Consider the following 21,186-nt stretch of genomic DNA (forward strand, 5'->3'; position numbering starts at 1 on the left):
ACACTATCAATCTATCTATCTAATGTGGTGTAAACAATAAAGAGGCCATTGAGTGTCAGTCAGTCAGTTAGTCATCTTCCAACCCGCTATATCCTAATTACAGTGTCACGGGGGTCCGCTGGAGCCAATCCTAGCCAGCACAGGGCACAAGGCAGGAACAAATCCTGGGCAGGGCGCCAGCCCACCGCAGGGCGCGCACACACACACACACACACACACACCAAGGCCAATTTAGTATCGCCAGTGCACCTAACCTGCATGTCTTTGGACTGTGGGAGGAAACCCACGCAGACACGGGGACAACATGCAAACTCCATGCAGGGAGAACCCAGGAAGCAAACCCACATCTCCTTACTGCGAGGCAGCAGCGCTACCACTGCGTCACCATGCTGCCCACCATTGAGTGTGATTCATGGAAAATAATGACTTCATTCTGTAAAACAGTGACTTCCATCTGAAACAATGATGCACATCTTATAGTCCATCAGTATACATCATCAACAACAACAACAATAAAAGAAACAGTATGACAAAATGACAACCATCAAAAGCCTTACCATGATGCTTTTTAGGCGCTTCACTTCGTCTTCCTGAGCCCTGTAGGTATCTAGTTCTTGTTGCACGGATTCTGCTACTTCTGGAAAAGGGCTAAAAAAAAAAAAAACCCCCAATAACAAATTGTTCAACAGAAGCCTGTCAGACGTCTTTAACAGCAGCAGGCACCAGAAAGGAGCAGCACATCTTCATTAAGGTTGCATCTTACCCATGGAATGTCTTAATAATAAGAGCAAGTTTTATTTACAGTATGTAGTGCCTTTCATACACTCAAGGACACTTTACAATTCAATAAACACATTAATAAGACAATAGAAATTACATACAAGGAAATTAATAATACTCATTGAAGAGATGTGTTTTTAAACAGGATTTTGAAATGAATAATAGATCTTTCCTCACAAATGCTGAAAGGAATCCACTAATAATTCACTTTAGTTGCAGTTTTACTCATGTTGTATCACACTGGCTAGCAGTTGCAGACCATCTTTAAGGCACAATCACAAAGCTACAACTTGAAGGGAGAGCCATTAAAATATTGCAGCTTTTTGTTATCCTAACGCACCTGTATTAACATCTTGGAGAAGTCAGCACACTGATGAGAGACTGCAAACACTGCAGCCAAACTGGACAGGCAATGTCAAACGAGGTTACTTACTTCTTTTTATCGTTTTGTGTGTGTGAATTCTAAATTCAGTTTAAATCAAGTGTAAAGCACTGCTGACAGCTTAATGTTAGGGAGACAGTCCTAGTTTGCACTTACGGCTCAGCATCTGTTGGTATCCAGAAATGACGTGCGCCATAAACATTTTGCTTTTACAACATACCGTAAGCATTTTACATTTCTACAGATGGTGCCCCACATATTTCAGAATAGTTCAAATTCCCAATCCTTGACCTCAGTGTCTCCATAATGTGACGACAAATGCTTCAGTATCCTGTTGTATCAAATTTTTCCCAACACCTCTACTAATTTGTATTTATAGACACATAATCTTAATTACTTATTAATTACCAAAGATAATACCTTCGGTCTAAATTACAAATGACAAATACAAATGTAACAGTTACAATCCCGCCTGGTGGTAAGACGTCCTAGTAAGTTAGCAGATTTACAATTGAACAACCCAAAGCACCCTAAAGAAATCTACGAGTTTCGACTTTCAGTTTTGGCTTCCGAACTTCCGTACGACTGGGTCATGTTCATTCACGGATTACCACATCCAACTATTTCCAGATGGGTTCCATGGCATTCGTCACTTAGCTGTAGGAAACCCGGAGAAGAAATATGGTCCTTGTTTTGAGGTTTTCATGATTTTGTGACAGCAGAGTATGTGAAGCAGATGGCTTGCTTTTATAGAACAATGTAGGGAAAACCTCCAAGTGTTCAGTTATTCCAGTGAAACATGACCATTGTGAGATGAATGAGATGACTCTTTTAGTAAATTAACCACTTCATACTGGCCACACGTATCACATGCAGAAGTTTAATCCACACGTAGTTTGTGAGACGAGACCAGATTTAAAGGAAGAACAAACCTTGGGCAGTGACTGAAGAAGCTTACAGAGTGCCACTGTGGGTAGACATGTGCCATCAGCAGGTGAAAAGGGTGTCTTGTATAACAAAGAGGAAACATATAGAGGGTGCCACATAACAGGTTAGGTTCTGACATGCTTACCAGGTTATTGTGTGTGACTATGGATGGGACATGCGGTTTCCTATTCATAAGACTATTTACTGGCTGAACCTTTAAGGATAGCATACCCACTTTCAGTGAAAGAGCCTGAAGTAGATCACAGAATTGGTTTAGTTAATGCAAGAAGTGAATGGTCCTGGAACATTTAAAGAGGAGGATGAAGAAAGCGATTCAAGGTGACACAAACAGTTGAGAAAGTAGCCCACAAACAGGAAGCCCCTTCACACCAGACTGTGCATTGGAACTGAAGACCTGCCTATCCCCCTTATTCACTGGTCAAGAGTCCTGCCTTCAATTCAAAAGTGCAATACCATGTGAAGGGGCTTCCTGTTCGCGGACTACTTTCATCATGCCCGTTGGGAGCAGATGACTGAATGACTTGACCTGTGGATTAAGCAACACGAGTAACTTGAGATTTTCTCATGGACATTTTCAATACCACTTCTTGCCCAGCATGGATTACTATTGGGTCCCATTCTGTCAAAAACTTTGTTGTGTCTGTTCTCCGTGAAAACATGAGATTAAAAGTTTTTTTACAGCCAGTGTTATAAAGTACATTTTAGCACTAGAATCCCTGAAGCCTACGAAAAAACTCGTAATCCCAGGCCACCTTCAATTCCTTTGCACCTCCTCATTAAATGTGTGTTCTGTGTCTACAAAGATCTGTGTAAGTGTAGGATGAACCAAAATTGGAGGCAAGAAATGCTAAACACATACCTAAAGCAGAAAGGTTTTACATGTTATACTAATAATAACATGAAGTGTATAATGTGTGAAGACTTTAGTCCAAATATCAAATAAACGTGCGCTTTTATTCAAGAATATAACCAAAGAAAAAAAAAAAAAAAGCAATTTACATGTTGCTGTCAATGAGTTAAAAATACAAGCTCAAATGTCAGACGACTGAATGTTGATACAGTATGCATTCTTGGATGGTGAAGAGGTAGGAACTGCTGCCTTATAACCAAACGGTTCTGGGTTTGAGTCCGGGTGCTCTGCGTTTTGAGTAGTGAGCTGCTATTATTATTACTATAAGCAGTTCCTACCTCTGCACCATCCCTTTCCAGGTCTGGCAGGCCAAGAAAAATACAGGAGCGGCATATGCACAGGATTGTGAGAATGGTTACAGACAACCCACAGATCACCTCCAAAGACCTGCAAGAACATCTGGCTGCAGATGGTGCATCTGTACATCGTTCTACAGTTCAAACATCTGTATGGCAGGGTGACGAGAAAGAAGCCCTTTCTGCACTGACGCCACAAACAGAGTCGCTTGTTGTATGCCAATGCTCATTTAGACAAGCCAGATTCATTTGGGAACAAAGTACTTTGGACTGATGAGACAAAAATGGAGTTATTTGGTCAGAACAAAAAGCGCTTTGCAAGGCGGAAGAAGAACACTGCATTCCAAGGAAAACACCTGCTACCCACTGTCAAATTTGGTGGAGGTTTCATCATGCTGTGGGGTGGGCTGTGTGGCTAGTTCAGGGACTGGGGCCCTTGTTAAAGTTGAGGGTCGCATGAATTCAACCCAATATCAACAAATTCTTCAGGATAATGTTCAAGTATCAGTCACAAAGTTGAAGTGACGCAGGGGTTGGATATTCCAACAAGACAATGACACAAAACACAGTTGGAAATCTACAAAGGCATTCATGCAGAGGGAGAAGTACAATGTTCTGGAATGACCGTCACAGTCCCCTGACTTGAATATCATCGAAAATCTAAGGGATGATTTGAAGCAGGCTGTCCATCAAATTGAACTGAACTGGAGAGATTTTGTATGAAGAATGGTCAACAATACCTCCATCCAGAATCAGACACTCATCAGAGGCTATAGGAGGACAGCGTCTAGAGGACAAAAGGAGGCTCAACTAAGTATTGATGTCATATCTCTGTTGGGGTGCCCACATTTATGCACCTGTCTAATTTTGTTATGATGCATATTGCGTATTTTCTGTGAATCCAATAAACTTAAAGTCACTGCTGAAATCCTACTGTGTCCATAAGTCATGTCAGATATTAAAAGGAAGTTGCTACTTTGAAAGCTGAGCCAATGAGAAACAAAAATCCAAAAATTAAGAGGGGTTCCCAAACTTTTTCATATGACTGTGTGTAGAGACAGAGAGAGAGAGAGATGAAGTGTTTTGGTATGTTTTTCATATTAAAAATATAGCATCTATCTTAGAATTAGCTTAAAGGGTTAATAAATGTCAGTTACTTGTTCAAGCATATCAGGAACCCCAGATAAAAGTCAAATGAACAAGAAGGCTCTGGGAGACGGTTTCAGAAGTGGTACCATTTGCTGCCAACCTCTGCCCAGGGCACTGTGCCTTAGAAGTCTACTGTAACGGGACGCTCCCTCTTCATTTGCTGAAGAGAAACTAAAGGACGTGATGCACCAATTTCCTCCTCCTGCCTGGCTTCTGACTCAGAGAGGTCCTGGTTGAGGACAAGATATCTGTAATCTCTTCCACAAACCACAGTGTTCACCTCTATGTTTACAAGGAAGGTAAGTGTGACAGAGCCACTTGTGCATAGTGCTGTATGATCCGATAAGCAGTAACCAAACAAACTGTGTATACTAAGTTACAGTGAACTGCTAATACCAAAGCAATTCAAAGATACTTATTACAAATGGCCATATCTTCTATTCCACTTTTGTCAGATATTATCAAATTATGAGATACCACACTGCCTACTAAAGCATACTATGCCTGCAATTTCATTTGGAATGCACACAAATAAACAGACTGAACTAAAAGCCTGTTGAAAATGAGCTTGTGCCATATTGGTGAGGGATTTACTGTTGTGTCCACAATGAGCAGATGCTTGAATTCTACTGCTGGACCTCCTTACCTTTAAAGTGGTATACTGGAAAAAGCATTCAGTATTTCATTTGGAAGGAAATTTTGAACGCTTTGTAAAAAGGATTCATTGCTTTTGGAGAGAACATGGAGCCTAGCTTTGAGAACATGGGCCAGAAAAACCAAAACTGCTTCTTGAGAAATGTGTTTAGAAGGCTGAGTTTACTTGTTCAAGAAAGTGTAACATATGATAAATAAGCCCATTTCTTTCACCATAAGGGTCACCTTGATTGTCTCATCACCACTCACCTTCCTTTATGCTTTTGCCAAAACCTATCAGCCGCAGTCAAATCATAATTTTTCTTGTTCTTTTTTTTCGGTCGAGCTCCAGCTGGGGAGTTTTCTGGGCCTGTGGATTCCTCCATGGTTACTCGGTTCAAATGGAAATCCTGGTTTGAAAAGGAAATAAAAATGTATAAAACCAGAAACAAAATTTATTTTTGGAAAAAAAAATTAAGAATTGGGCTAACGTAAAAACAAAATGTCTATTGCTTTTTAGAATGTATCATGTAGGAAAAAATGCACAGTACGCTTCCTTAGGGGTATATGATTGTATGACCTGCCAATTTTTAATACCAATTTAGGGAATGTGAATAAAGGCCGTGTGCTTATTCATTTGGTTTTCATGGAAAACACTTTATAAAGTTATCTACGTTTTGCTTCAAAAGAGGATTAAAACAGAACTTCTACATGCCCTGAAGTCAGTGTCCGACTGAACTCAAAATCACTGAACGAAACGCAACTTCAGTCTACACAATAACAAACCTACATTTGCTAACAAACAAAACACTCTCAAGTCTGCTTAAAATGATGAAGTGTGTACAGTTGTAGCAGCACTACGAAATAAGACTACATATCCCAGCTGCCCCAGCAATGTTGCTCTATTGGACAACTTCGGTGAGCAAAGGGGAGGGCCTGCTGGGAAGAAGACCGAACTTTTAAAAGTTGCACCAGTAAGAAGCAAGACGACTGCGATTGTTCGTCTGTCTGAGATAACGCCATTTCACACATTTGGAATACCAGTTTATTGTTCCTGTCTGGACGTACGGTCTGTCTCGTGCCTGCCTGTTTGTATGAGTTTGTACAGATGGGACACATCCTCGTCAGAGGGAGTGCTGCCAATCACCTCATCTCATGCCGCATCAGGAGACCAGTAAGACAAACTTTACATTACTTACAGTTCCAATCACCATCCATCATCATCATCTGTAACCGCTACATTTGGACTCTGTCTTAAATGTTTATTGTATTATTATTATTATTGGTCATCGCCGTAAGGGAGTACTAGGGAGGGTTAACTGTTTAATTGTTGTTAGTATTCCTGGTTCATTTAATATATTGCACTATTTTTGATTTAACCCGCTGTTCAACTGTCTTTCTGTGAACGAGTCGGGCCTACGCTGGGTATGTTCCCGAGGACCCCACCAAAAAAATAAATAAATCAGCGTCCCTTTGACGGTGTGAATCTTAGCAGCACCTCGACTGCTACACTGCGGTCAAATTCATAAAAATGACAGCTCATCGCTAAACTAGAAATGATGTCCTCCCCACAGTTCAAATTCTTTGAAAATGTCTTCATTTGATTTTAGCATGCCGGGCCTTCGACTGACTCACTAATGTCATTGACTGCTCTATCATCTCTTACAAAAAAAAAATAAAATATCAGGAGTGCTCTCCCCTCGACTTTCTGGTATACTCAGATACGGGGATGGATATTTGAGGAGAACACTGCAAGACAAGGATTATATTGTTATACTATGTATATTAAAGAGCCACCGACAACAAATCTAATCAAATGACTAATATAATGAACAATTATTATAAAAGTAAAGTTGAATAAATCGGACTCTGCAGCTGCATGAATAAAAGGTAAAGTACCACTTCCGGTTAGCGGAAATTGCCCAAAAGTTGATAGAAATCTACGTTTTGTACCAAATACCTGTATGCAAAATGTGGTTGACCGAAGTGAAAGTGAACTCACATTATCACGTTTAGACACACACGGATATAATTCCAAAAATAGTATTTTCGGACTCAGGGAGGTCTAAAGGGTCGAGAGTTATCAAAATCTCAACATCAAATTTTTGGATGATTCCAATACTTTCCCTATACAAAAAAAAAAAAAAGAGGAGTTTTATTTCGTTTTTTCCAGTTTGACTGAGTCTCTCTTCTTTTTCTTTTTCCAAGGGGTGGGGTTTGAATCTTTATTTTTATTAATTTACTAGCAAAATACCCGCGCTTTGCAGCGGAGAAGTAGTGTGTTAAAGAGGTTATGAAAAAGTAAAGGAAACATTTTAAAAATAACATAACATGATTGTCAATGTAATTGTGTTGTCATTGTTATGAGTGTTGCTGTCATATATATATATACATATACACACACATATACACACATATACAGATATATTATATATACATATACACATATATTTTTTATATATACATATACACATATATTTTTTATATATATATATATATATATATATATATATATATATACACATACATACATACATACATACATATATACACATAGATGCACTTACAATAACATAGAAATCAATATAAAGAACATTAACATCATTATCATATGAGAATATGAAGTAATATATAAGAAGCACATTTCATATAAATATAAATTATTAAACAGTAAAATCTTCTTCTATAATTTGCTACCGTGGCTTTTCGTTGGTCTGTCCAGGATTTGAAATCACATGTAGCTTGCAAACCGTTTCACGTATTGACTTGAAATCTGGTACACATATAATACGTCACGTCTGCTATCCGCTTTATGGGTGATGATTGTATTACTCTTTTTATGTTTATTTTATTTTAGAATCAACTCCTATCTGCGCACACCAGGGCGGCCGTGGGCAGATGCGTATGGTGTATTCACTCCATGTTATCGTGCATTGCGCTGTCATTGGTATTTTGATAAAAGAATTTGAACAATATATAAGAAGCGTATAAATTATTAAACAGTAAAACATTAACATTTAAGAAGTAAAGTTACATTGAGTACTACTGCAGTGCCTTTGGGTATACCTCATTTTTTCTTTGCCCATTACATGCTTAAATGTATACATTTTTTGGTGTACCTACCCGAGAACACGCGACATATAACCGACCGTGGGAGAAGCATGGATTTTAAACACGCGTTGAGTTCATCTGCTGGTCTCCCTCGTGGAATAACTGGTAATGTTTGACTAAAATCTACAGCGAGTAAAACGACATTACCTCCTTTTTTTTTTTTACGATCTCTGAGATCTTGCTTTTTTCGGTTCAAGGCTTCATAAGCTCTTTTATGTTCCATGGTGTACTTAATAAGTACTAATTATCCCAAACCATCATCTTTGAATGTTGCAAGACTTTCGCCTTGTATGTAGATCGGGGTAATTACATTCATTGCATTCCTAGTCTGAATCACAATCTGATTGTATGGGTGGTTACCTGGCACTGTAGGGTTGCCACCCGTCCTTTAAAATACGGAATCGTGCCGCGTTTGAGAATGAAATTGCGCGTCCCGTTTTGAATCAATACTGGACGGGATTTATCCCGTATTTTTTTTATCATTTTTTTTTTAAAGCAGCGTGTCATGCAAATCATCCCACACGCATTTTATGAAGATGCCTCCTTTCCTACTTTTGATTGGGTAATACTTGATGTCATCGTTAGTTTGATTGGTCTTTTTAACTGTCCAGTGAGGAGGGCGTGTCTTTTAAGTAGAGTCTGCAAAGTGTTGGCACTGAGATGTGGCGTCAGCGCCATAGTTGAAGCCCCTAACGTTGCGGTCAGCAAGTCGGCTAACATCCGCCATGTGCCGTCTTTCAGTTGCGAGAAGCAGATCATAGAATGGTTGAAACTGTTGCCCCTAACGTTGCGCCACGGCGTGTGGTTCGTTTATACCTCGTGTCTTCTCATTAAACTTTTATCTCGCGAATATGTTATTGCAATCCGCAGCGGGAGCGTTTCTATAAACTTAATTTAAACTTACGTTTTACACCGTGCTTTGTTTCCCTTATGAACATGCTTGTATGCTTAACTCGCTCCGTTCTCAATCGTTTAATTAATTTTTTGCTGTTCGCTGTTTGCGGCTGTTCCTCCATTTCCCCCTACTTCGTTCTTTTATCTCGCGAATATGTTATTGCAATCCTTAGCGGGAGCGTTTCAATAAACTGATTGAAAATAGTTTTGCATTTACCTTTTTAGTAAAAGGCGAGCTTTTAAGCCTGAGAAATCACCCCGTAAATGCACACGTTTAATTGGACATGTGTTAATATGTATGGTTACACAGTATTAAAAGACAGTGAACAACGTCAGTTACCTTTCTTCCCGCGTTTGATAAAAGGTGAGCTTTTAAGCCTGAGAAATCACCCCGTAAATGCACACGTTTAATTGCACATGTGTTAATATGTATGCTTACACAGTATTAAAAGACAGTCAAAAATTAACGTCATTTACCTTCGTTCCCGCGTGTGACTCGTGCTGTAAATGTCTTCCTTGTTTTTAGTTCACGTGATTACGTAGGAGGCGTGATGACGCGATACGTGACTCCGCCTCCTCCATTACAGTGTATGGACAAAAAATATGTTCCAGTTATGACCATTACGCTTTGAATTTCGAAATGAAACCTGCGTAACTTTTGTAAGTAAGCTGTAAGGAATGAGCCTGCCAAATTTCAGCCTTCCACCTACACGGGAAGTTGGAGAATTAGTGATGAGTGAGTCAGTCAGTCAGTCAGTGAGTGAGTGAGTGAGTCAGTGAGGGCTTTGCCTTTTATTAGTATAGATTTTTTTCTGCTGTTGATTTAAATTTGTATTTATATTTTTCCTTTTCTTTCATTGTAATTAATCTGAAGTAAATAGTTATAATATTATCTGGTATGTTATTATACGAAGTCTGAAATTCAAATGCTAATTCTGAATTTCCCCATGGGATGAATCACATTTATTTAATCTATTGAATTCCACTATAATGTGCTGATTTTGTAAGAAAACACTGAAAAAATAAATAGGTTTCACAGTAATAATAATAATAATAATAATAGGTTACATTTATTGAGCGCTTTTCACAAACCCAAGGTCTCTTTACATACAGAGTTAAAAAAAAATTACACAGATGACAAAAGTTTGTAGAAAAGGAAAGTTTTCAGTTGCGATTTAAAAGTGCATAAAGAGGAGCAAACTCGGAGAGACTGAGGAAGAGAGTTCCAGAGTTGAGCTGCTATAGCACTGAAGGAGCTGCCTGTCCTCCCAAGGTGGAGAGTCTGGTGCGTGGGACAGTACGGAGATTACTGCTTGAGGACCTGAGAGAGCGACAAGGAGTGTAAGGAGCTGAGTGAGGTAGAGGGGGGCAAAGGTTATGTAGGGCTTTGAAGGTGAGAAGTAGAATCTTGAATTTAATCCTTGATGGAACCGCTAACCAGTGAAGCTGGGAGAGAACAGGGAAGATTTGTGTGGCTGCAGAGTTCTGAAAGCAGTGTAACTGCAGTATAGATTTTGCAGGGAGGTCAATAAAGAGGGAATTACACTAATCAATACGAAACGTTATGAAACAATGAAGCAGAGTTTGAGCATCAGACAAGGACAGAAATGGACGGAGGCGGGCAATGTTACGGAGATGATAGAATGAAATTTTGGAAAGAGACCTAATGTGTAACTCAAAGTTAAGTGATGAATCAAACAAAACACCAAGATTTCTGACAACAGGAGCAGGTTTGACAAGTGGACCATCAACAGAAATAGAGAAATTGAATGCCTAATAAGGCAGTTAAACATTAATCTGCTCTCCCACCTTCCCCAAAATGGCAATGTTTTAGTTTGTTCATTGTCAAAGTCATATTTACTATTTTGTTCTTCTCAAATGTCAAGTACATAGATAATTTATTCAGGCGTTTCCAAACTTGTTCACTGTACTGTATGCATCCTCACAGGTGGCGCAGTGGTAGTGCTGCTGCTTTGCAGTAAGGAGACTGTGAAAGATTGTGGGTTCGCTTCCCGCTTCCTCCCTGTGTGGATAGCGCTTTGAGTACTGAGAAAAGCGCTATATAAATGTAATGAATTATTATTATTATTATTATTATGCATTGGGTTTCTAGGGACAGTAAAAATGGCAAAATCTTCCGATGGTGTTGAGCATTCACAGCAGAACCACATGAACATCCCAAACAAACAAAGATTTAAAAGCCAAATGCTGTAGCACAACTAGTTTTACTGCTCTTGGATAAAGAATCAAGCTACTTCTGTTGAATCAGGTCAGTTTGAGCAAGGAAAAAAATATATACATTTTTGTAAATAAAACAATTTTATTTGCTTTAGTTATAAATGCACTAAAAAGCAAAAAAAATATTTTTTTCTTTAATCACAATTTTCGTGGTTATATGTGACTAAATAAAATCGTGGGGCACACATTAATTAATTAATTCAATCAATTGATAGATAAATAGATAGATACTTTATTAATACCCAATGGGAAATTCACAATAATAAAAATAGAATAGCTACTTTCATCATAAAATATAAAAAAAAACAACAACATTGTAATTCCCCACCATGCTAAACAACTTTCAAAAATTGAATCAATTCATCAACCCATGATTTTATTTAGTCACATATAACCCCGAAAATTGTGGATAAATACAAATTTTTTTTTTTGCTTTTTAGCACATTTATAACTAAAGTAAATAAAATCGTTTTATTCAAAATTTTTTTTTTTTACATATTTTATTTTTGACTTTTTAGTTTTTTAGTATTTTGCAAATGATTTTTCTTTAATAATTTTTCATGAATGTGAAGCTTCTTTGAAAGTATTACATAATGTATCCTCTTTAAAGGAATTATTTAAATACTAAAAGGAATTATTTTTTGGTCTCTATTTTTCTGTTCAGGCTCTTATGGGATTAGCACTTGGTTGCTACGAAAAAAAAATATCGACGACTGAACGGCAAGCTTACGTCAATACCTCCTCACCGTGATCATCGCAAGAGGAATCAAGTGAAGTTGCTACACATATGTGAATTTCCCATTGGGATTAATAAAGTATCTATCTATCTATCTATTTACCGACTCCACTCAGTGGAAGAGGCAAGTGGCGGCAATCCAACGCGTCTCTCACTCATATGCTCCGATATCTCACTGTATTCTCTCTCCGTCATTGTTGTGTATATGTTAATTGGAATCACATAACCAACAATTACGGTGAAATTTGTTAAGTAATTGCATCGGTTTTGACAGATTATTGTATTGTCATCAATACTGAACACGTATGCAAAATTTGAAGAAATTCACTTTGCCAAAAGTGGGTTTAAAATCAATTACAAGATTTGACCCAGACAAACAGACAGAGGAGTCAAGTTAAATAATATAGTTTGATTAACTTTAAAAATGTGGTAATGTCTTGAGGAGCAACCTGCTCAATTAGTCCCAAATGGAAATATTTTGGCCTTGACAATCTCTTACCCTGAAAGTCAGCAGAAGTGTGATAGAAGAACTGCTGAAAGGAACTCACCTAGATGGCTTAAAACACATCTGAGAACCGACTGAAATTAGTGTAAGTGCGGAGTGCTCAGCAACTCTGAGATGATTTCACAAACTTGGATTGGAATTGAGACAAACAGGCTGCAGATGGTAGAAAATAAACTGGAGAGAAGCCATACGGTGAGCTGTACTGAGAACATGGTGCCTGTGTGGCGACAACAGTTGTAATGAGATCTTATATTTTGGAAAATGTTTGGTCTCAGTCTAGGAAATGAGATATAAAAATAAACCTAATGGATAAACTGGTGGGTTTCTCTTGTTCACAGACTTACATCCTGACACACAGCCTTATGTTTAGCTGATGCACACACACACCCAAACACACTGAAATTAGGCACATTTAGAATGACCGGCTAACAAACTCGTGGAGAGTATACAATCTCCACAAAGACAAAGAGTCATTTGTAACGCAGCGGAAGCCTGGATTTGTAAGGCAATGATGTTAATAGGCCGCCCTCTACATTACTATTCAATCTGGATAGCGCATCAAAAAATTGTCCTATATGAGATAGATTCCTGTTTTAATACTGTACTTTATACTTTATTTGTCCCATAGGGGAAACTAAAATTTTACAGAAGCGCTAAAGAAATAAATAAATATAATGAGAACAAACAACAAAAAGAAAAAAACAGAAAAACACAAACAAAAACTTCTGGTTTGGATAGCAGAGAGCTGCTGCTCTCCATAACTGGCTTCTAGATGTCAGTAAGATGAGGTCTGACCTGCTCGGATTGTGCCACAGGTTTATATTTAAAGCCATTAATATTTGAACAGAGCAGGTCCAGCTTGTAGTGTCCATGAATGGAGCAGACCTAACAGATTCTTGATTCCTTCTTTGACGTCATCAACATTCAGAATGATTCATCATTACTATACTGGTCATTTCTGTGGCTGAGTGAGCCAAGATGATACAACTGACTTTTCAGAATTCGGTCTACAATTCACTGTCTTGATCACACATTTTAGTTTTAATTGTACAGTGTGAACCATTGCACATTTTCAAAAATCTCCAGTCCCCTTCCTGCTTTTTCCACTCAGTCTGAGGAAACCCGTCCAGCATTAAAATAGCATTTGAAATTTGAGGTGTTCACTGGTTCTCCATAGCACCTGAACTTGCCATAACTCACTATGAGATGTAATAGTTTAAACAACTTACATGAACGTAAATACACATTTCTCATTATATGAAATCAGGCCAGGTCGGAATCCTTTCTATATATATTATATATATATATATATATATATATATACACACACACACACACACACATAGTTTTGCTCTGGATTTTCACCTCTTCCATTTCCAGACAAGCTTGTGATTTTTTTTATCCTTGCTCGGGAAATTTGCTCTTTTTATTTTCTGTTGTGCAGCTTACACAATGCCTGTTGGGATAGTAGATTATGTGTAAACATTAAAAAGAGTTTTACCTTCAGAGTCATGTGAATTCGTGAAACAAGTTGGTGTACTTGAGAATTGCACTGAAAGGATTTGATAACGTATGTTGAGCTAAACAGCAGGTTTCTCTGGCTTGTAATGTAATAAACATTTTAGAAATTTTTTAGCAATGTAAGATTAGGTACTGCATTACTAAAATCAGTATGCAATTAGGATACGGAAAACTTCTTTGAATGAAGCAAAGACTTTAAGTGATGGAAGGAAATTATCTCTGATTAAGAAATTGATGGGAAGGAATGCCAGAAGCAACAGAACTGTAACAAGATCTGCAGTAGATTGGGGAACACCAATTTGGGGTCAAGGCAAAGCTTAAATAATTCAATGACATCATGAGAAAAGAAGTCTCACTCAATACAAACAGACGAAAAGGGGGAGAGATATGATAAAGTGTGATGAAAAGGGCCAACCCAAGAACTGAAAGATGACTTTTCTGACTGAAAATCATGGAGAGTTTTTGTTCAAGTTGTCACCAACAGCTCAAAATACGTAAATGGAGCATAAAACAAAAGCAGACGGCAGACATGCTACAGTGCCAAAGAAAATAAATAAATAAAAAGAGGGGGGCCACCAAGAGTACCTCTGGAGGGACTAGGCAGACTAACAACTGTGCCCGGGTGCTTCACCAGCTGCAGTTTTATGGGAGAGTGGAAAAGAGAAAAATACACAGGGACCTCGGAAGAAGGCTCATGGGAGATTCTGAAGTCAGGTGAAAGAAGGTTCTATGGTGCAGAGACACTAAAACTGACCAAAAACATCATGTCTGCAAAAAACAGCACATTATGAAAAGCCCTCCATTCTCATGGTGGTGACAGCATCTTGTTGTCAGGATGCTTCTCTACAGCAGGCCCTGGAAGGCTTGTGAGGGGAAAAAGAATACAGCAACAGTCAGAGATATAAAATAACTTTACGATGAATGCGCTACTGTGACCTCTCCGCCTGCTTAATCAATACACATGCTGGTGGAATATACTACAGGCACAGTTTAATATATAAAAACGTTTTAGACTATGGGGAGTGTTTACTTCAAGAAACTAAAGTTTGCTCCACATTTTGCTGAAATGTCACTGTTTTCAATGAGCCTTCAGCATGGGAAAGGTGCTACATAAATAAAATGTATTATTATTACTGTATTGTTTTAAAGCAAACAGGTTCAGTTGACCTACAGGACTGCATTTTACCCTAAGAAGTAATGGAGCCATAGGCACTAACCTATAGATTGTAGAATGACTGTTGTAAATGGAAGCTTAAAGGCAGAAGGTCAGCAAGAAATGAAGTCTAAAGGCTAACTGGGCTTAATGGAGGGTCAACCAGATGACTAAAATAAAGAAAACTAATGGGTTTTGTCTCTGTAAATCAATCTATATATCTATATATATCTATATATATATATATATATATATATGGCTCTGAGGCTAGGGATCTGCACTGGCAATCGGAAGGTTGGCGGTTCGAATCCCGTAAATGCCAATAGGGACTGCTCTGTTGAGCCCTTCAGCAAGGTCCTTAACCTGCAATTGCTGAGCGCTTTGAGCAGTGAGAAAAGCGCTATATAAATGCAAAGAATTATTATTAATTATTATACAGTGATCCCTCGCTATATCGCGCTTCGCCTTTCGCGGCTTCACTCCATCGCGGATTTTATATGTAAGCATATTTAAATATATATCGCGGATTTTTCGCTGCTTCGCGGGTTTCTGCGGACAATGGGTCTTTTAATTTCTGGTACATGCTTCCTCAGTTGGTTTGCCCAGTTGATTTCATACAAGGGACGCTATTGGCAGATGGCTGAGAAGCTACCCAACTTACTTTCTCTCTCTCTCTCTCTCTTGCGCTGACGTAGGGGGGTGTGAGCAGGGGGGCTGTTCGCACACCTAGATGATAGGGACGTTGCTACCTTCTGTGTGCAGCTGCTTTCTGAAGGACATGCTGCACGGTGCTTCGCATACTTAAAAGCTCGAAGGGCACGTATTGATTTTTGCTTGAAAAACAAACTCGCTCTCTCTCTCTCTCTCTTTGTCTGCTCCTGACGGAGGGGGTGTGAGCTGCAGCCTTCAACAGCTTTGTGCCGCGGTGCTTCGCATACTTAAAAGGCAAACAGCCCTATTGATCTGTTTGCTTTTGTCTCTCTCTATCTCTGTGACATGATCTGCTTCTGACACGCACTCCTTTGAAGAGGAAAATATGTTTGCATTCTTTTAATTGTGAGACGGAACTGTCATCTCCGTCTTGTCATGGAGCACAGTTTAAACTTTTGAAAAAGAGACAAATGTTTGTTTGCAGTGTTTGAATAACGTTCCTGTCTCACTACAACCTCCTGTGTTTCTGCGCAAATCTGTGACCCAAGCATGACAATATAAAAATAACCATATAAACATATGGTTTCTACTTCGCGGATTTTCTTATTTCGCGGGTGGCTCTGGAACGCAACCCCCGCAATGGAGGAGGGATTACTGTATATATATATATATATATATATATATATATATATATATATATATATATATATATATATATATATACACACTAGCCGTCCCCTGTGGCTTCACCCACGCTGAAGTAGAACAGGACCCCGGCTCCCCAGTCTTGATGTCACGCATCCCCCTCCCCTCGGCCCACAGCCTCTCTCTCAGACAAGAGTATATATCGCTTCTGATTCTTAGCGCGATGAGAGAAGTCGCAAAATCAACCGGAACGTTCAAGCAAATTCTAGAAGAAAGGTTGATCTAAATCCATTAAGTAGTTCTCTTATTCGCTAGCTAAATGAATGTAAGGTGCGCCCAGAGGCTGGCGGCACACGAGTGAGGAAGGCCCTGCCCCCCTCTTCTTGGCCTGTTGGGCTTCCCTCCGGTTTTGTGCAAACAAATTGGTACCGCAAGCAAACTCTGACACTGGGCGCGATGACAGAAGTCACAAAATCAACCGGAAAGTGCAAGCAAAATATGGAAAAAAACCCAATCTAAATCCATGAAGTATATATGGCTCTGAGGCTAGGGATCTGCACTGGCAATCGGAAGGTTGGCGGTTCGAATCCCGTAAATGCCAATAGGGACTCTGCTCTGTTGAGCCCTTCAGCAAGGTCCTTAACCTGCAATTGCTGAGCGCTTTGAGCAGTGAGAAAAGCGCTATATAAATGCAAAGAATTATTATTAATTTATATATATATATATATATATATATATATATATATATATATATATATATATATATATAGAGTACTGTGCAAAAGTTTTAGGCAGGTGTGAAAAAATGCTGTAAACAAAGAATGCTTTCAGCAATGGAAGTGTTAATCATTTATTTTCATCAATCAACAAAATGCAGTGAATGAACAAAAGAGAAATCGAAATCAAATCAATATTTGGTGTGACCACCCTTTACCTTCAAAACAGCATCAGTTCTTCTAGGTACACTTGCACACAGTTTTTGAAGGAACTCGGCTGGTAGGTTGTTCCAAACATCTTGGAGAACTAACCCCAGATCTTCTGTGGATGTAGGCTTCCTCACATCCTTCTGTCTCTTCATGTAATCCCAGACACACTCGATGATGTTGAGATCAGGGCTCTGTGGGGGCCATACCATCACTTCATACCAGGACTTCTTGTTCTTCTTTACGCTGAAGATAGTTCTTAATGACTTTGGCTGTATGTTTGGGGTCGTTGTCCTGCTGCAGAATAAATTTGGGGCCAATCATACGCCTCCCTGATGGTATTGCATGATGGATAAGCATCTGCCTGTATTTCTCAGCATTGAGAACACCATTAACCCTGACCAAATCTCCAACTCCATTTGCAGAAATGCAGCCCCAAATGTTCAAGGAACCTCCAGCATGCTTCACTGCTGCCTGCAGACACTCATTATTGTACCGCTCTCCAGCCCTTCGATGAACAAACTGCCTTCTGCTACAGCCAAATATTTCAAATTTTGACTCATCAGTCCAGAGCACCTGCTGCCATTTTTCTGCACCCCAGTTCCTATGTTTTCGTGCATACTTGAGTCGCTTGGCCTTGTTTCCACGTCAGAGGTATGGCTTTTTGGCTGCAACTCTTCCATGAAGACCACTTCCGGCCAGACTTCTCCGGACAGTAGATGGGTGTACCTGGGTCCCACTGGTTTCTGCCAGTTCTAAGCTGATGGCACTGCTGGACATCTTCCGTTTTTGAAGGGTAATAAGCTTGATGTGTCTTTCATCTGCTGCACTAAGTTTCCTTGGCCGACCACTGCGTCTACGATCCTCAACGTTGCCCGTTTCTTTGTGCTTCTTCAAAAGAGCTTGAACAGCACATCTTGAAACCCCAGTCTGCTTTGAGATCTTTGTCTGGGACAGACCTTGCTGATGCAGTAGAACTACCTTGTGTCTTGTTGCTGTGCTCAATCTTGCCATGACATGAAACAGTCTTCACAACCTCACCTTGGTAGCAGATTTTGGTGTCCCTCACCCAGTTTGAAGCTGTTTCTGTTTCAGTTAATGACTGTGTTTCAACCTACGTGTGACATTGATGATCATTAGCACCTGTTTGGTAGAATTGGTTGATCAAACACCTGACTAGAATCCTACAAAATCCCTGACTTTGTGCAAGTGGACCTGTAATAATTGACGCTGGTTTGAAGGCAAAAGGCAGGAACACCAAATATTGATTTGATTTCGATTTTTCTTTTGTTCGCTCACTTTGCATTTTGTAAATTGATAACAATAAACAATCACTATTTATATTTCTGAAAGCATTCTTTGTTTACAGCATTTTTTCACACCTGCCTAAAACTTTTCTACAGTACTGTATATATATAAAATCCTAAGCCTAAAAGTGCAACAGTGATGTCTTTGTGTCACTTTTCTGTCACACTTTAAATCGGGCTTATTTTACAACCTACTTATATATGTGTGGAATCACTCTTTTCAGAATTTATCGAACTTCAACGTCATGTTGTTAGATTTTCAGATTCTTATTCCGTTTTTAAGTTATAAACTAAAAAATATCAAGAACTCACGTCTCGCAAGACAGGACTTTGTGCCAAAAGATTTAACCATGACAGGGGCCAGAAATAAAACACAAAGAGTAGGACAGCTGCTGTACAGGCTTTTAAATGTTTGAAGCGCCGCACGAGATGCAGATCACGCGGCACGGCAGCAGCTAATCGAGCAAAGAGGAGGCAAAAAAAACCAAACTATTTGTTTCCCTATTTGCTCCTTGCTCTCAAACTGCCTCCCCTCTTTAAATCCAGGCTCTTGATTTGCTTTCTTTATTTAAAACACACCTTTACCTGGAACTACAAATGGGGAGTTTTGTATTTTTAATATATATGTGTGTTTTATTGCAATTACTTTTTTATTTATTTATGTAATTGTACGGTTTTATGATTTTATCTTGTAATGTGTCCTTGAGATGGCAGGTTGCCCCTATCAATATTTATTTATTTGTTCTTAGCCATTCTTGGGTGCTTTTTACTGTGTTTTGGCTCATCGTCCTATTGGAGGAGTCATGACCTGCGACTGAGACAGAGCTTTCTGACCCTGGGCAATACGTTTCACTCCAGAATGTCTTGATGGTCTTGTGATTTCATTGTTTCCTGCACAAACTCAAGGCACCCCATGGCAGATGCAGTCCCAAAACATTAAGCGAGCCCCCTCCATGTTTCACAGTAGGTCTGGTGTTCTTATATTTGAAAGCTTCATTTATTTACGTCTGTGGTCACAGAGCTGATGTGACCTGCCAAAAACCTCCAAGTCTGTCTCGTCTGCCCAAAGGTCATTTGCCCAGAAGCTCTGTGGCTTGTTAATATACATTTTAGCAAATTCCACTCTGGCTTTTTTTTATGTGGAGTCTTCTTGCATTGAGCCCACTGTCACTCAAAAAGCGAGGGATGGTGTGATGAGACACTGCCGGACCCTTGACCTTGGAGTTCAGCTTGTCTCTCTTTGGAAATTGTGTTTGGCTTTTCGTCAATCATTCTCACTGTCCTTCTGCCCAATCGGGGCTCGAATTTCCTCTTGCAGCTTTAGCCAGGGAGGTTGGCTGCAGTCCCATGGACCTTAACCTTCATAATATTTATAAGTGCTGTCACAGGAACATCACGCTGCTTGGAGATGGTCTTCTAGCCTTTGCCTTTAATGGGCTTGTCTGTCATTTTCTTTATGATCTCCTCAGACAACTCACTCCTTGGATTCCTGTCATCCATGTTCACTGTGGGACACATGATGTCACCAAACAGCAGAGTGATCACTTTTCTCCATTTAAAGAAGCTGAATGACAGATTGCTCGATGTGAGAAAAGGGTGATACGAATTCAGGAAAACAGCTATTTAGGATCTTTACTTGGGGCCCCAAAACACACGTCCAGGCCATCTTAGAATGTCTTTGTAGAATAAGCAAATGTTGATCTCTTGTCACACTTGAATGCTTTACTTGATGACATGACAAAGGCATGCAAGAACACAGGGGACGACTGCTTTTCATTTTATCACTTTTCAAGAGGCATAAATCCCAATGAGCTGTAAAGGGACCAACAAATGTGTCCAAGTCTGTACGATGAGGTGGTTTGGGCACACTGTACGTGGGTAGGGAAAATGACCCAAGTGGAAAAGTGTAGTGACTGTCAGTGGACATAAGAGGATGGAGTGGAGTGTGGAGGCCCAGGTCGAGAGAACTTGGTGGCAGGGGATTTGAAAGTGCCAGGTCCGAGGTCGAAGGATGCTGCAGACTGGACCAGTATGGATGCGGACTGACAAAGTGTTAACAGCTGGCATGCAGTTTCAAGGTTAAAAAAACAAGAGGAAGGAGAAGGCACCTCAAGAATGCCAAGTCTTGCGTCCAGCCCTTAAACTGTAGCTACTATTACTCATACTGTCTGATGCAATAACTTGAATGGGAACATTTAAAACTGTTTAATTTTTTACTATAAAAACAGTATGTCTGCAATAAGGCGGGCACTGAACCAGCATTTAATCAGAGTTAAGTGACAGGCAGACGTCATCAGTTCCATTACAAAAGTGAGCCCGCTGGACAGGTCCTGAAAACCAAAATAAAAAAATGAATAAACGAATGAGGCTTGACCGCAGACCACTTTAAAATATTTAAGGATTT

At 39.4% G+C, this 21,186-nt stretch overlaps 1 protein-coding gene across 1 annotated transcript in view; it reads right to left on the reverse strand.

Moving 5' to 3' along the window:
• The window catches only part of scfd1 (sec1 family domain containing 1), a 177,147-nt gene that overhangs the window by 108,091 nt on the left and 47,870 nt on the right, over positions 1-21,186 (reverse strand). The window contains exons 11-12 of the mRNA XM_028821277.2: positions 5,369-5,508; positions 558-648 (exon numbers count right to left, since the gene is read on the reverse strand). Of these exons, the coding sequence (XP_028677110.1) occupies positions 558-648; positions 5,369-5,508 (231 nt within the window). The remainder of the gene's footprint in view (positions 1-557; positions 649-5,368; positions 5,509-21,186) is intronic.

Source organism: Erpetoichthys calabaricus, chromosome 16 (assembly GCF_900747795.2).
Source record: "Erpetoichthys calabaricus chromosome 16, fErpCal1.3, whole genome shotgun sequence".
Classification (NCBI taxonomy): domain Eukaryota; kingdom Metazoa; phylum Chordata; class Cladistia; order Polypteriformes; family Polypteridae; genus Erpetoichthys; species Erpetoichthys calabaricus.